Consider the following 16,894-nt stretch of genomic DNA (forward strand, 5'->3'; position numbering starts at 1 on the left):
ATTGGAAAATAGATTAGATTATGGCATTAGCTAGATAGGCATTTAGAATGAAAATTAATTTGTGTATCGGACCACCCTTTAATCCTGTCAAATTTAGACTAGTTTCACATTAAGTTCTGTGCCACTTTTGCTGTATCCATTGAGGGCTTTCATCTAAAGTTCAAACAGCAGTGTTTGGATGAAACTCTGATGGGGCCATTAAGAATAATGAGATTATCTGAGGCCAAAGTCTTCAACTTTCAACTTTTTTTTCCCAACTAAAAGTCCATCTTTTATGCTGGACACAATAGCGCAGTAGACTACGCTGTTGTGTAGTTGACTTTGAACTGTTTGCATCATTATACTCTGAAAGATTGGGACCTAAAGACCACACTGAAGAGATGACCTATCCAAACAGAGCAGAGGACTAGGAGGAAAGCTGTGGGGGCAGGCCCAGGACAGGTGAGTAGTATAGTATAAGTTTTATTATTTTTAACCCTTTCCCAACCATCTGTTTATTTATGCTTTGGGGACAGACCCTTAAGTATAAGAAATGTCTCTTTGTTTCAGATTCAAATCTGCAGGCCAATTTAAGCAAATTTTACAAAACAAATATGGATATTATAGGGTCCTAGTGATCACTACAACCCAAACCACTAGAAAAAAACAGGACTAATATATAAAAATATATCTTTATTAGATTACCAAGAGAAAATATATCAATAGACTGTAATAGGCCAATAGTCTACTGAATAATAACCTGATCAGAAAGACAGCCAGATAAAAATGAAACGTGGGGCCATGGTTAGATACTGCTAAAAGTATGATAATCACCTTACTCCTCCAAGAACATAATTGCCTTTCTGCCAGCAAATTCATAGAATCCTATAAATCAGAGGGGGATATGTTACTAGAGCAGGTCTGTACAACATGCAGGCCGCATGTCTCCCGTCAAGCAGCTTGCTGCTGCTGCAGGACCCGGAAGACGCTGGCCCCATTCTTCCTGTATTCAAATGTTATTGCGTCTTTCAGATACAAATACATTTAAACGCTTGGGTGCTGGGACTGGGGCAGAGAAGCTGTCATCTGCCCTGGCCGTTAAGTGAAGCAGTGTGATGAGATCTGCACGCTGGGACCTCATCACACGGCTGCTGACTCCACAGTGACGGCGGGCAATCATAAACGCTCTGTGGAGAAGCTGAAGATAAAATTAGATGAAATTATTTTACATGAGAGAGCCAGGGGACAGGAGGGTTTGTGTTCCTATAGGGCACATTATGAAGCAACGAGGGGGAGATTGTGAAAGGGGGCATATATAGCGAGGAGCAGTGGGGTGGGAGAGTATGGAAAGGGGCAGTTTGGGTGGATATCTTAGTGGGGGGTGTATTTTGGAGGGGGGCAGGGTTGGGACATTATGGAGAAGGGCAATATAGGGGGATATTATGGAGAGGGGCAGTGTTTGGGGAATATTATGGAGAGGAGCTGTATGGCGGAGACATTGACAGGGGCAGTGTGAGGGGAATATTATGGAGAGGGGAAGTGTGGTAGGGATATTTTCTGTAGGAAGCACACTGAGGGATAATTATTTATTCAGGGACGCACCATGGGAGATTTTTAGTTGAGGCAGTATAATGATACTTTTATTTTTATGGACACCTTGTTGGGAAGTGCTGCAGAAGACCAGAGATGAGGGAAGTCTGAAGAGATCAGCTCTGGGTGTGAAATCTCATCATGGCGTCTGTACAACATGGATACAAAAGGGATAGGAATGACTCTAATCAGAAAATATGTAAACTATGAGGTAACTGGATGTTAATGTTTGTGATACTGCCTGTGTCTCATTAATACTGTAGTTTCTGTATGGTCCGCAGTCTGATGATGGCTGTTATCAACCCCCAGTATCTCCTTACCATTGTTAAGGACATACTGGGAATTATAGGTTCATGCAATACAATTATAAAGTATATGGGGCCAACCTGACATTACATTAAATATTAAACTTGATGCTATATACAGTCATGACCGGAAGTGTTGGCACCCTTGAAATTGTTACAGAAACTTAAGTATGTCTCCCAAAAAAATTATTGCAATTACTCATGTTTTGTTATACACGTTTATTTTTTGTGTCTTGGAATAACACAAAAAAAACTGTGAAAAAAGGTAAATTGGACATAATTTCACTCAAAACCTGGCCTGATTAAATTGTTGGCACCCTCAACTTAGTATTTGTATTGAGCACCCATTGTAATAAATAACTACAATCAATAGCTCCTATGACCATCAACAAGCTTCTTACACATCTAAACTGGTATTTTCGACCACTCTTCTTTTCCAAACTGCTCCAGGTCTCTCATATTTGAAGGGTGCCTTCTCCCAACAGCAATTGTAAGATTTCTCCGTAGGTGTTTAATGAGATTTAGATCCGGACTCATTCCTGGCCACTTCCGAACTCTCCAGCGCTTTGTTTCCATGCATATCTGGGTGCCTAGAGGTGACTTGATTATCTAATTAACATAGACTTATGTATGATAGTTCTACTTTCATCATCTAAATGTGGATTTAGGGGTACAATACATTTACTGGTAGAAGGGCTATTGTGTTCTTGTGGTAAGGTGACTGATACTTTTAGCAAAAACTTACCATGCTCTCATGAATGTCATTTTTATCTGGCTGTCTTACTAATGTTTTTTCTCAATATTCTCTTAAATGGATCCCCATTAGTGATGAGTGAGTACCGTAATATTTGTAATTGCTATACTGAGTACTTAGTAATAATTGCGTATTCGTTCCGAAGTAAGTCAATGGGAAATGCGAGTAATTTTCTGCTGGACCCTACAAAGGGGTCTGGGGGCCTGAGGAAAAGGCTGAAATTGGTGGGAAAGTGATGAAACAAAATGGGAAGAGCCTGGAGAATGTGCCTGCATGCATTTCTGACTCGCATATGGTTTCTGGGGATAAGTTTGTCGCAGTATTACGCCACTTTTACAGACACAAGAACAACTACCAAAGCTAAGCTACATTACATTTAACAGGCAAAAAAGGTTAAACAGTTTTTCCTGCACAATCACTTGTATATAAGGCTAAATAAACCAGAGAAACCAAAAAATATCCCTTTTAGCGTTTGTTCACACATACTGTTTGGCTTTTTTTTTGCCTTTTACAATTGAGAGGGCCCTGACTTACTGTATACATTTTGTAGGTCCCTTTGTCATAGATCATTTTTAGTTTGCTATTCCCCAGCACTTTACAAGCACAGTTAGAACGCACCAGTAGGTATGTTGATCTTTGACCTGAGAGGCCTCAGGTGGCTCTGTAACATGCGTTTTGGAGGGACAGCTGTTAATTAGATATTTGGCCTGTCCCTCCATCATTGACACTCAGATAGTGAAATACATATTCCATAGCAGTTTACAATATACCGATTGTAGCTTTGGGCTTGACCCTCCTCCTCCACTACCATGTGATACTGCTGCCCTAAATTCAAATGTTCAGAGGGCCTGCAGTAAGCAGGAAAGCTGAGTTTTGTGAGAGCTCGTGTGGCCCTGTAAGGCTATGTGCCCACGATGCAGAAATGCTCCGGATTTTTTCCTGAGCGTTTCTGCATCTCCCTGGCAGAAAAAACGCATGTGGATTGTACATGCGGATTGTACCTGCGTTTTTCCTGCCAGGGACAAGCAGATGTGAAGCGTTCTTCACATGCATTTCTGCATGCGGGTTGACAAGCGCTTTCCAAGCGATTTTAGTATCACTTGGAAAGTGCTTGACAACTTGGTCACACTATATAAATCCATGCAAACGGCATGGATTTATATTGTGTGACCTTTAAAGAATGGTAAAAAATAAAAAAAATAAATATATACTTACCTTCTGATGGCCCCCGGAGTCTTTATTCGATCCGTCCTGGCTTGCCGGCAGCTCGCGGTACACTGAAGGACCTGCCGTCACATGACTAAATGACGTCAGCGCAAGTACTTCAGTCCACCGCGATCTGCCGGCAAGCGAAGACAAGAAAACCGGGGGCCATCAGAAGGTAAATATAATATTTACTTTTAATTTTATTCTTTTTTTTACAGGTTCTATGGTACCCGGGTCCGGAGGAGAGTATCCTCTCCCCAGACCCGGGTACCATCCGCACATTGAAACGCATGGATTCCGCATGTACAGATCCAGTGATGCGGAATCCAAGCGTTCCAATGCAAGTCAATGGCGGTGAAAACGCAGCGCTTCCGCAAAATAATTGGTAGTGCAGCGTTTTTTTCCGCAATGATAACCCGCAGCGGAAATTTCCGCAGCATGTGCACAGCACATGCGGATTATCATTGGGGAACATGGCAGGCCTTCTACCAAGCGTTTTTTAAGCATTTCTGCAGCGGAATTGCCACTGTGAAAATGCTTAAACGCATCGTGGGCACACAGCCTAACATACATTTTGAAATGCCCTCCTGTAGAAATTTTGGAGGTGCCTCTTGTGTACATTTGAGAGTGTCCTCACTTATTCATATTGTAGGGCCCTCACTCTATTATTTAACTCATTTAAGGGCAGATACTACAGAGAAAAAAGCTAAGAGACATGGAGAACTAGAAGGTAGCAGTGAGTGCGACCTGCGATCCTCTGGTATGGCTGAACTCTGTGAACCGGAAAAATAAAGCTGCATTGTGCAAGTCAATGGACAAAGGATAAATGGTGCTCCCCCTCCAGGATGGGTTGGAGAAACTTCTCCAAATGGCTCAGAGATTTTGATTATCAATATTCCCCAGATTATATAGGAAGAGAAGACCTTTTGATACTGTACTACTTGGTCTAGTGCAGAATGTGCATCATATTTCCAAAAATTACTCCTGGGGGCTGTCATAGGTGCAGGAAGATTCCATGACAAGGGCCTCCCTTGACAAACATTATTTACTATGGAGTACTGTAGTAGTTGTGGTCCTCAATTCAAGTTTTCAGAGAGCCATCAGTCGGTCATCAACAGTTAGGGAATACATACTCAATAGAAATTTAAACTATCTCAGTGACAATGTGGCACAAGCCAGGCAATGTTTTTTTGCCAAATAGGGTGACTGACAGTATATTTCTATTGAATATGTATCCCATATCTCTGTCACAATGTGGCACAACCTGTGACAAGGGCCTCCAATGTCAAATATTAGCTTGCTAGGACCACTGTACATTCCAGTTTTGTCCACTGCACAATGTGAATAGTTTATAAAATTTAACCCTATGGGCCGAGTCATGGTTGACGCAGGAAGCCACCATCCCAAGGGCCTCCAATCACAAATAGTAGTTAGGGTGAAGTAGGAATTCTGTCCTGGTTTGTCCACTGCACAATGTGCATAGGGTTTGTAAAAATTAGCCCTATGGGTTGAGTCATGGTTGACACAGGAAGCCACCGTCCTAAGGGCCTCCAATCACAAATAGTAGTTAGGCTGGAGTAGGAATACTGTCCTGGTTTGTCCACTGTACAATGTGCATAGGGTTTGTAAAAATTAGCCCTATGGGCTGCGTCATTGTTGACTCACTATTTTTGCTGTGACAGCTAGCTTGGCTTGTGCCATCAACATCTGAAAACCTGTCAAGAAAACCCAAAATGCCAAAAAAGCCTGTTAACGGACGTGGACATGGTGTTGTCAGTGGTGCGCAAGAAGCCACTCAGTCTGTGTCAGGTCAGAAGAAGCTTGATGCATCCCCTATGTTCCTGGGAAAATTTCCCGGTCTGTAACGTAAATGTGTGTGGAAGCCAGAAGAGCGAGAGCAGATTCTGTCTTGGATAGCAGACAATGCCTCTACGCATTGGCAAGCAGCAACAAATCTTCCATGACCACACAGTCTACTGTGGATACACAGAAGGTTGGCTCTTCCAATCCTGAAGCTGGTTCTCCTTCCTCCCTCCATTATCAGTCACAGAAGACATATGAACCCAAGCTTTGCCACTCCGAGGATCTGTTAGGCCAGAGCCAACCAAAGGATATGTACCAATCACCGTGCAGCATTGAAGAGGGACAAGAGGAGGTGGTGTGAGTTGATGCTCAAGTATTTGAGGACCTACGGCCAGAAGAAAGTGTTATGTTCTGCTACCAAAGCTAAGGAAAGAGAGGAGATCTGTCCCTACTATAGGACTCAGCTGAATCCCTACGATGTAACAGGGAACCTGATCCTGCGATCAGACCTGCTAAAGTCCTAATCTAGTCTGTACGGAGACCTATAGATGTGGGGAGGGAATCCCTACAAGTACTAAGGACTGGGAGGAATATGGGACACCTCCTAACAGAAATAGTAGCAGACAGACGAACAAACAAAATAGATAGAACATAGAGGTCCGTAGACCAAGCAAACTAACAGAGTTAGATACAGAGCACGGGCTAGCTAGAAAGTAGATATACAATGAAGTCCAGCAAAGCCAGAAGGGCGGAGCAGGATTAAATAGGCCAACAAGGTCATGTGACCAGCAAAGGAAAAAAAAACTAACAGCAAGGTTCTAACAGAAAGCCACTTGGAGGAACATCATTTACGGTCTCCAGAGGTGGAGGCTGATGATGATGAGACAGTTGCCATCAGGTCAGCCTACAATGTCTGCTGGGAAGGATGATGAGATGGAAGACGAGGTGATTGATTGAGTCCACTGATCCGACTTGTGCCGTTGGCACGCAGAGCCATGACGGCAGCACAGAGTAAGATGGATATGTAGCGCCAAGGGGTCGTGGTTTGCCCAGAGTGAGAACTGGGTCAGCAGGTCACAAGAACACCCCCGCTGTGTGCCAAGTCAGGGCAAGGGGGCGTTCAGCTGCTGTGCGGAATTTTTTTTCTTAAAGTCCTTCAGAGAAAAACATTCTAGTCTGTAGCATCTGCCATACCAAGTTGAGCAGAGGCCAGGGCAAAGGCAACCTGAGCACCACCAGTATGCAAAACCACATGGCAGCCAAGCACCCGAGTAGGTGGGCGGAACACCAGGGTACCAAATCTGCGTCTGCGGGTCAAACCAATGCCATGTCGCCCGTGCTATGTCTTTCAGAATCTGCTTTTCAGGGAGCAGGTGCTCATACCTCCTGCTCACAAGCTGCGGTTGCTCACACACAGCAAACATCAGCCACATCGATTTCCTTGTCCCAGCGAAGCATCCATTTGTCCGTGCCTGAGAGCTTGGAAAGAAAGCGTAAGTACCCAGCCTCGCACCCACAGGCACAAACACTAAACTCGCACATTGCCAAATTGCTAGCTATGGAGATGTTGCCATTTAGGCTTGTGGGAACACAGTCTTTCCGTGATCTCTTGGCTGTGGCTGCCCCACGATAGTGTTCCCAGCCTCCTCTATTTTGCCCGGTGTGCCATCCCTGTGTTACATAAGCACATGTTAAACAATCTGAACCGTGCTCTCACCAACGCCGTAACCGGGAAGGTCCACCTAACAGACACCTGGACAAGTTGTTGTGGACAGGGACGATACATTTCTGTTACGGCACACTGGGTGCACCTGGTGGAGGGTGGGACAAAGGCGCAAACTGGAACATCACACATCCTAACCATGCCAAGAATAGCGGGCCCAACTTCTGTCAGGGTTTCCGCCTCTTCATATTCCATTTCCTATCTCCTCTCCTCCTGCTCCTCATCATCTGCTGAATTGCCTTCCCCATCACTGCCAAGCTGGGACCTGTGCAGCAGCGCATTGGCAAAGCTGCAGCACGCTCTGCTGAAGCTGATCTGTTTAGATCAGAAAGCACACACTGCTGCAGAGCTGTGGCAAGCTTAAAAACCACAGACTGATCAGTGGCTCTCCCTGCTACACCTCCAACCCGGTCTGGTCATCTGCGATAATGGACGTAACCTGGTGGCAGCTTTAAAGGTCGGCAAGCTGGTATACGTGCCATGCATGGCTCACATGCTGAACCAAGTTCTTCAGAAATGTCTGAAAACTTACTGTGACTTGCCGTACCTACTTGAGAAGGTCTGTTGTATTAGCGCCCATTTCCGCCATTGCTCTACTGCTTTTGCTGCTCTGCAAAAGGGTTTGAATTTGCCAAGTCAGTGACTCAGTTGCAACCTGCCCACGCAGTGGAACTCAATCTATCATATGTTGGCGAGGATTAGTGAACAGCAGAGGGCAGTAGCTGAATACCAGCTTCAACATGCCCATCAGACTGAGTCTGCCACCACACGTAACTGTCGAGAGGGTGTGGATCGCTAACATTTGTGAGGTTCTTGAGAATTTTGAGTACTACATCAACCTCGTAAGCGGTGATCAGGCTATTATCAGCGTAACTATTCCGCTGCTGTGTCTCTTGAAACAATCACTGCATAATCTCAAAGAGGAATCTTTGAGTGCCCAGCATGTTGGTATGGAGCCAAATTTCCCAATGGATGATACATACTACCCAGCCCAGCCAATATTCTGAAACAACATTTGGTGATGAGGAGTGAGAGGACTTGTTTTTTTGTGCTACAGAGGGGACACCCAAGCCGAGCTTCGTGTCTGTCCAGCCTGGATGGGCTGGAAAGGAGGAGGTGGTGGAGGAGGAGGAGGCAAGTCAGCGTGAGGAGAGGATGGGTACTGTTTCTACTGTTGGGGACACAGAACATTTGCCTTTTTGCAGCTTGGCCCACATGGCACAGTTCATGTGTAAGTGTCTGTGGCAAGACCCTCGCGTGATACACATTTTATCCAACAATAATAATAATTTTTATTCTTATGGCGCCAACATATTCCACAGCACTTTACAATTAAGCGGGGACATGTACATGCAATAAATTCAATACAAGGTAAGACAGTTTAAACAGTTACGTTAGGAGTGAGATCACTGCTCGCAAGTTTACATTCTTCAAAGAAATGGTTGGACACAATAGGTGAAAAGTGCTTATTTCAGGTCTGGCAATTATAATAAGTAGGGATTTTCATATAAAGCTGCATGATCCGATCATCAGCCAGTATGCTTAAGTGCAATAATCAAGTATTAAGTGCAGTTATTGTGTGCATGGAGGGTGTGGAGACAGATGAATAGTAGGGTGCAGATTCTGAATAATATTTAGAAGGCGGGAACAGGGGAAAGTTAGTTTACTGAGTAGTTGAGGTGGTAGGCTTGTTTAAAGAGAGAGGTTTTTAAAGCACGTTTGAAGATGTGGGGGCTAGGCAGTCGGATCGTCTGGGGTAGAGCATTCCAGAGAACTGGTGCAGCATGAGAGAAGTCTTGGAGACGGAGGTGCGAGGTTCGGATTATGGGGGATGTTAGTCTTGGGTCATTTGTAGAACGGAGGGCACATGTAGGGCAATAGACAGAGATGAGAGAGGAGATATAAGGCGGTGCAGAACTGTGGAGAGCTTTGTGGGTGAGAGTGATGAGTTTATATTGGACCCTGTAGCGAAAGGGCAACCAGTGTAATGACTGGCACAAGATGGAGGCATCGGTGAAGCAGCTGGACAAAAATACGACCCTGGCAGCCACATTCAGGACGGATAGGAGAAGAGAAAGTTTGGTAAGAGGGAGACGGATCAGAAGAGAGTTGCAGTAGTCCAGGCGACAGTGAATAACAGCGACAGTAGGCGTTTTAGCAGTTTCAAAGGTGAGAAAAGGTTGGATTCTGGAGATGTTTTTAAGGTGCAGGTGACAAGAGCGATCTATACTAGTTGGCCACCTTTCTTGATCCACGGTACAAGGAGAAATTTCCTTCTCTCCTTTTGGAGTCACCAGAGAGTTTTACAATGGAATCGTTAAAGAGGGCTGTTGTAGATCAGTTGCTGAAAAACATCACCCTCAGACAATGCTGGTGGCAGAGGTACCGACTCTTTTCAACACCAAGGGATAATGGGGAGAGACACGAACACCATGGGGTGGGGGAAAAATGTGCACAAGTTGGGCAATGTTCTATAAACCAGCACAACAGCAAGGGCTATCTGTGCCTGTAACAATGCCAATGAGGAATAAGTTGCAGAACATGGTCAAGGGGTACTTAAGTGACCATACATGCATCCTTTCTGATGCTTCAGTTCCCTTTTATTATTGGGTGTCTAACCTGAACACTTGGTCTGACCTCTCCTTATATGCCTTGGAGGTGCTGGCCTGCCCGGCTGCTAGTGTGGTGTCAGAGCGTGTTTTCAGTTCTGCTGCAGCAATCATCACTGATAGGCGCACACGCCTCTTCACGGAAAATGCAGACGGACTTACTCTGATTCAATTCAACAAGGACTGGATATCTCCACAGTTTGTAATCCCTCCAGATGAGAGCAAGCCAACCTAAATTCACCAAAAATGCAGATTCATGCTACTGATGTTAACGTCACCCCCTTCCCATAAAACCTGTTTCCTTCCTTCGTCAACTATGACTCGGCCCACAGGGCTAATTTTTACAAACCCTATGCACCGTGGACAAACAAGGACAGTATTCCTACTCCAACCTAACTATTTGTGATTCGTGGCCCTTGGGATGGTTGCTTCCAAAATAATGGGTAAAATGGCCTGGTGCGTGCTTGGTAGCAGGCAGTAGGAAATGTTTGGACTACTGCTTTGTGTAGGGCACTAAATGCCTTTTTAAGTGGACTAATGTGGACAGAAGACAGGCTGTCACCCCAAAAAGAGCGGGGAAAATGGCCTGGTGCGTGCTTGGTAGCAGCCAGTAGGAAATGTTTGGACTACTGCTTTGTGTAGGGCACTAATTGCCTTTTTAAGTGGACTAATGTGGACAGAAGGCAGGCTATCACCTCAAAAACAGCGGGGAAAATGGCCTGGTGTGTGCTTGGTAGCAGGCAGTAGGAAATGTTTGGACTACTGCTTTGCATAGGGCACGAAACGCTTTAAGTGGACTAATGTGGACAAAAGGCAGGCTGTCACCCCAAAAACAGCGGGGGAAATGGCCTGGTGCGTGCTTGGTACCAGGCAGTAGGAAATGTTTGGACTACTGCAAAGCGTTGCCTACTAACCGCCATTTTATGTGGACTGAAGAAGCCAGGCTCTGACCTCTAAAACAGCAGGATATATAGACCGGTACTTTAAAAAAAAAAAAAAAAAAAGGCAGCACAAAATGCTACTACTGTGTGCTGGAAAAATATTGCTTTGCCTCTGACAAGAGCTGTTTTAAGATGGACACTGGAAGAACACTTTAACCTCTCCCTACCTAATACACAATCTCTCCCTCCCTGTACTCTGGCTTTGTTGTGTGCCTTCAGCTCTGAAAAGAGCTATTTTTTGGTGGTATTATGGAGCTAGTGAGCGGCTCCTTTAAACTGTCCCTGCTCGAGTATCTCTCCCTCCCTACTCTACACTGAACTAGTATACACTGCAGGTAGCCCTTAAAAGGGCTTTTGTTTGATCAAGAGGCCTAAACACTCTCCCTACCAGCTCAGCGATCTCTCCCTATGCTTAATAGAACGCAGGATCCAGACGCAATGTGCACAAAATGGCGTTGGCAGGGCTTAAATAGACCCTATGACGCTGGGCGGCCAGCCAATCACAGTAATGCCACAACCAAGATGTCTGCGACATTACTGTGATTGGTTAAGAAGCCCAGCATGTTTAGAGGCTGCAAAGGAGATGCCTTGCTATATTCGGATATCCCACCCTGCAGTTTTGGCGAGTACACAAATCCTCGCAATATCCTCACAATATAACGAGTAACCCGAATACCGTACTATCCGTGCAAATAGTAACTAATACACTCGCTCATCACTAATCCCCATCCTACGCTTAGTTGAAGTGTAAGATTAGTGTATATATAGGACATTTACTTTTTTTGGAGGTGGTATATTTGTAGTTTCTACAATTTAAGCAAATCTGCCCTAAATGAATTTCGGGAGTTTCACTCATTTGTAGCACTAAGTTATCTAGAGCAGATCTAGAAGATTAGAAATTTTCCAAACTAAGGGATCGCGCTCCTCTGTGTAAAAAAAAAAAAAAAAAAAAAAAAGTTCCGATGTTGATCCAGAAAAGTAGGACGAGTGTCGTGCGAGTAAAATGAGATTTTTCTCAACAAGCATCCATATGCAATCTGTATGCAATGCGTTTTTTAACATCTTTTACATACAGTAATCTTTGTAATTTAAAGCTAGTTTTCTAAGTAGTAAAGCAATCTTATATACAGATATAGATAAAAACAGAGGGAAAGATAGCCATCAGATATTTAATAAGCTTTGTGGAGCTTATAGGGCAGCTTTTTAGGAATAAATTTAAAAAAAAGTGGCCTGGGGTCCCACTTATTTTTTAATAGCCAGCTGCGGGAAAACAGACAGCTATGAGCTGGTCTTAATATTCTGGGAAGGGGCCAATAACCATGGAGCTTCCTAGCCTATTGTTATGAATCATGGTTCTATGCTCCCACCAAATGGAAGCAGGTCCAGTGCTACGCTACTCTGGTCACAAGCGTCGCCATTGTTCTGACCTTAGAGGCGGAGTTACTATGCATGCAGGTAACTGTCCCATTCTTGTGGAGCATCACGTTCTGGTGTTGGGGGATGTGTGAGGACGCAGGACGCCGTGTCTCTTATGGATTTACTTGCCCGGGTAAGATGGGACGCTGTCTAACCTGGTTGCCAGGCAACGCAGGACGCTGTTTTGTCTGGCACTATGCAGTGATGGGTTGTTGTCCAGTCTGCTGTTGAAGCTAGCAAGGAGTGGCTGCCTGGGCATTATTGGGAGGTAATCAACACCTGACCATTAGGTGGACTATATAATCCTGCTCCCTGCTCAGTCCTTTGCTGTTTATTGCAGTTCCCTATGTGCTTGGTGAGTGGTGCTAGCTTGAGTCTTGCTATCTTTTCAACAGTTTTCTCATTTTCTCTTCTGGTTTCACTTCCTGGGGTTCTTGCAGAAGTACTCACATGGTTTTTTACTAGACACCAACCGTGTCACCAGACGCCAGCTGTCCGACAGTGAGCCTGGGAAGGGCTCTGCCAAAGTCCCCCTTGCATTTACTGGGAGCTGGGTGAAGAGTATTCCTGGCCTTCAAGGGCTTGCCTAGCTGGGCAGCTTGTGCCAAGTGCATCTGTGGCTGAGCCTTTGCTGTTTTGGTTTCAGTCTTGCTGGGTCCTTCTGCACAGCGCATAACACCTATAAATATCAGCTCACAGCTGTCTGCTTTGCCTTTATTGGTTATTCAGGGGAAACCCTAAAAAAAATTACTTGGGGTCTCCCCTATTTTTAATAATTAGCATAGGCTAAGCAAACAGCTGTAGGCAGATATCAATAGGCTTTGAAGGTCCATGGATATTGACCCCTTCCCAGCCTAATAAGACCATATTAAAATGTAAATCCCTCAAGGCGCTGACTAGGCATCAGGAAACACACATCATAACATCCCAACGTCTGCTGAGACGGCATGGTGCGCAATGATATCAGAGGCTTGCTCGGCTGCTAAAGTGAAGCTGGCCAAATAAGAGGCACGTGCTGGGGGGAGGTTAAAAGATGAGATGCAGAGGTCTAGACGGCAGCCGTGCAGAGTGAGCTGTTTAATATATTATGGGGTTGAATTAAATTAGATTTAAATTTTATATCTCAACAAGTGGCGCTGTTTTATTGACACGAGGGGAGAAGTTATGGAAGTGGTTTTAATTTTATTGCTAATGAGCATGTATACTGTATAGTGAAAGCTGGTAATCTTCAAGAAGACAAGTGTTTTCACTTTGTACGTTATTTCAAAAGAAAGATGAGAAATAAGTTGCCTCTTGCTCTTCCTACTAAAAGGTTTATTGTATGTTCAGTTTCTCTAATTCCCAGTTGTTTAGAGATTTCTAAGTTGTATGTGGGAATTTCAATCAGCGACTGCAGTCAAATAATGCAATTATAATGAAAAGCTAATCATCTTGAGAGCCAATTAACTACATTCAACACTACTTGGTGTATTCTGTACTGTCTTACTGTATCCTGTTAAGCAATGTTCTTTTAAAGATTACACATTATCATAAAAAAATCATTGTACAATTAACCAGAACATTGCTTGCAGAGAGAACCCGTATATTCAATATGTAAAAGTATGCTGAAGTTAGGTAAGCTTAAATTGCAATATTGAATTCTGACAATGTACAAAATCTCGTTAATATTTTTATGATCAAGGCAGATTATGTATTCGATAGTGAATTAGTTTTTGCCTTTCTAAAGTTGTGTTAAGACTAATTTGCTGTGAAATGCTAAAATTGTAATTTGAAACAGAAGCTGATCGATGACTGTAGCTGCAAAACTCTTAGGGGGGTGTTCATTGATTATTCTCACATACTGGACTCTCAAAGTACCACTTTTGTCAAATGAAGCTTGAAGAGGAAAGCTGGGCATGCTTATCAGTAATTATGTTGGAAAGACCTACTTGAAAGCCAACTATGATGGAGATAATTGCTCAAAATGTCCTACAGTGTTTAGTTAAAGTTAAACATGTCTGACATGTATACATTGGATTTTGCTTAAACAATAAAACCTAGCTTCCATGCGGTTTTCAGTCATGTCAATATCATACACCAAATCCAGGTATTAGAGATGAGTGGATCAATCTGCAGAGGGCTGAGTTTGAATCGAATTTCCTGAAATTTGTGGTTTTATGCAAATTCGAATATTTTGAGATTTGATTCATGGTTTGCAAAAAAAAAAAACTTTCCCGGTGCCATTTCTCATACTGCTGAAGAATCAGGGAGGAGGCAAATGTCATTTTGCACTGCCATACAAGCTTCCCCATAATGTTTCATTAAGGCTATATACATAGAACCTACACTGCATGAGTTCTTGCAGCTCCGTGCTATGGAGTTATAGGCACATAACATGCCACTGTATGGGGTAAATAGCTTCAATATATGTGGCAGTTGAAGAAATGGTACACTAGAGCTACAAATAAGTACAATATGGCCCCCTTAGACTTTATATTGGAGTTCCATACAACTTGTACAATGTGAGTTATAAAACTGTTTTAGAAATTTGGCATTTAACTTATTCCAATATTAATTGATTTATTTTCTTTCCAGGTACACAGTTCTGTATAATGGACATCATCAGGAGAATGACAAACTTCCTATTCATAATGACCCAGAGTCACAGGAATCCTGTTTGTAGTCAACGCTCAACTTCTAATCCCTTGGATCGGAAATCAGATGCCAAATATGGCACAAAGAGCTGAAGGCATCTGTATTACTTGCAATGGGTGACAGAAATCCTTGAACAAACACACAGTATGTGTTTCTGTTGCAACAGCATCTCTCTGCACTACTGTACTCTAAATCCTCCAGATAAGCGAATGTGACGATTCATATAGTAGTTCTATGGATTTCTGTTGCAGTGCTCACAGGTTCATAGTTTTAGACTGAAAAGACCGTCAAGCATTGCAAATCAGTAGTACATGAAAACCTAAAGAAAAACAACCAAAGACTGGATCAGCACGGCAAGCTTTGTTTTCTTTGGCAAAAGTGTGTATACGAGTGTATGTACACATATCCTAACATATGCACACATATATATTGCCCTGCTCAGTGCCTGATAAATAAAAAGGACAAGCAGCACTGAGATAATGAAGAAATAGGACAGAGGACATTGGTGACCTTATATCATATTACATATTTGCATGTATGGTTTTGCTCAGAGTAACATAATTCATGTCCATGAAGGTGACAGCATATGAAGTGCTGGGCTGCTCAGTAGCCTTGTAAAATTTGAAGGATCTTCCAAAACCTTTGGTGTTTTATTGTTGTTTTGCCCTCATCTGATACATGTTTTATGATGGTCAGCTTAACATGCACAATGTAATGTTGCTGCTAATAGTGATACATGTGGGAGAATTGGGCTCGGTATTGATATCTGGTTAGGTATAAACGCTTTTGCCCATCTTTTAGTAATTCTCTCCACTAGAGGGATTCAACAAAATAAGAGGACAATTCTAGGCACCTTTCAATTTGGAAACATTTTCAGCACGATCTTAGACTTTTTCATCATACCCTATAAAAATTAATTTTGGAGATGGCACATTTGGGTATCCCAATTACAAGTGAAGCCAAGACTGTATTTATGAACCAACAGAAAATCCACATTGACTTCACATCAATGACTCTCTATAACCAGCATGGCTGCGGCGGCAAAATCACCCATGCATACTGCAGCCATTGTCAATATATCATTGTTGCAGACAAGTAAATATAGGCAGGTGGTGACCATGATACCATGAGTGTTAGCAGGAGAATGGGGTTTCACATACCCTCTTACTTATTTGGATCAAAAATGATAACAGATCAAATAATGAAATGATACATTCATTATACATGATACAAGTCATACAACCTTGATTTGAAGTAATACAATTAAAGCCAATTTTCCACTAATAATACCGTGTTTGTTCCTTGTAAAACACTTTGTATTTGCACTTAGCCAATTTTGTTATGGCATAATCCATTTTGCACTTTGAGCTTACAACACAACACAGTGCTTCCTGCTCATGATTACACACCGAAGTGGGAGGATGTTGGTTGTTACTGTGGGTTGATAGGTTGTTAATTAACGTGTGGAACTTTGGAATTTCTGAAGGTGTTTAGTATGGATAAGAAAAGAAAAAGAAAAAAAGAAAAATGTTGAAGCTGGTAGTAAGAAGCGCTAGGATGTCAAAATGAGGGGCAAGCAGTCCATGAGCTAAAATTTAAAAAGTAAGCCAAAGCTGCTCACCAGTAACCCCATAGGGGTGAAATGTGGAAAATGCAAAAGGTAAAAGCTGGTGATAAGAAGCGCAAAGGCATATAAAATTCAGCAATTACTACCTTTATTAAAGTCCTTGTAAAAAAACAACACGTTTCGACGGAATGAAAGCAGTCTTCATCAGGTGATACAAGGAAATGACCTCAGGAATGTTATATAGGATCAAAAAACAAACCAATTGGACCGCCCATTAATGACATAATAACAATCAGTAATTTAACCCCCTAATATTGTCTGCAAACCAGCATATAGGATACCATGAATCATATTATATTTCACAAAA

The 16,894-nt window shown here is 43.0% G+C and overlaps 1 protein-coding gene across 3 annotated transcripts in view; it reads left to right on the forward strand.

Moving 5' to 3' along the window:
* HTR4 (5-hydroxytryptamine receptor 4) overlaps positions 1-16,638 on the forward strand; it is a 973,132-nt gene extending 956,494 nt beyond the window's left edge. For all 3 annotated transcript variants that reach the window (XM_073651352.1, XM_073651353.1, XM_073651351.1), the window contains one exon: positions 14,901-16,638. In XM_073651352.1, coding sequence (XP_073507453.1) covers positions 14,901-14,988 — 88 coding nt within the window. In that variant the 3' untranslated portion in view covers positions 14,989-16,638. The remainder of the gene's footprint in view (positions 1-14,900) is intronic.
* Positions 16,639-16,894: the final 256 nt, after the last annotated feature.

Source organism: Phyllobates terribilis, unplaced genomic scaffold (assembly GCF_046119375.1).
Source record: "Phyllobates terribilis strain yellow unplaced genomic scaffold, ASM4611937v1 Scaffold_11__3_contigs__length_659146591, whole genome shotgun sequence".
Classification (NCBI taxonomy): domain Eukaryota; kingdom Metazoa; phylum Chordata; class Amphibia; order Anura; family Dendrobatidae; genus Phyllobates; species Phyllobates terribilis.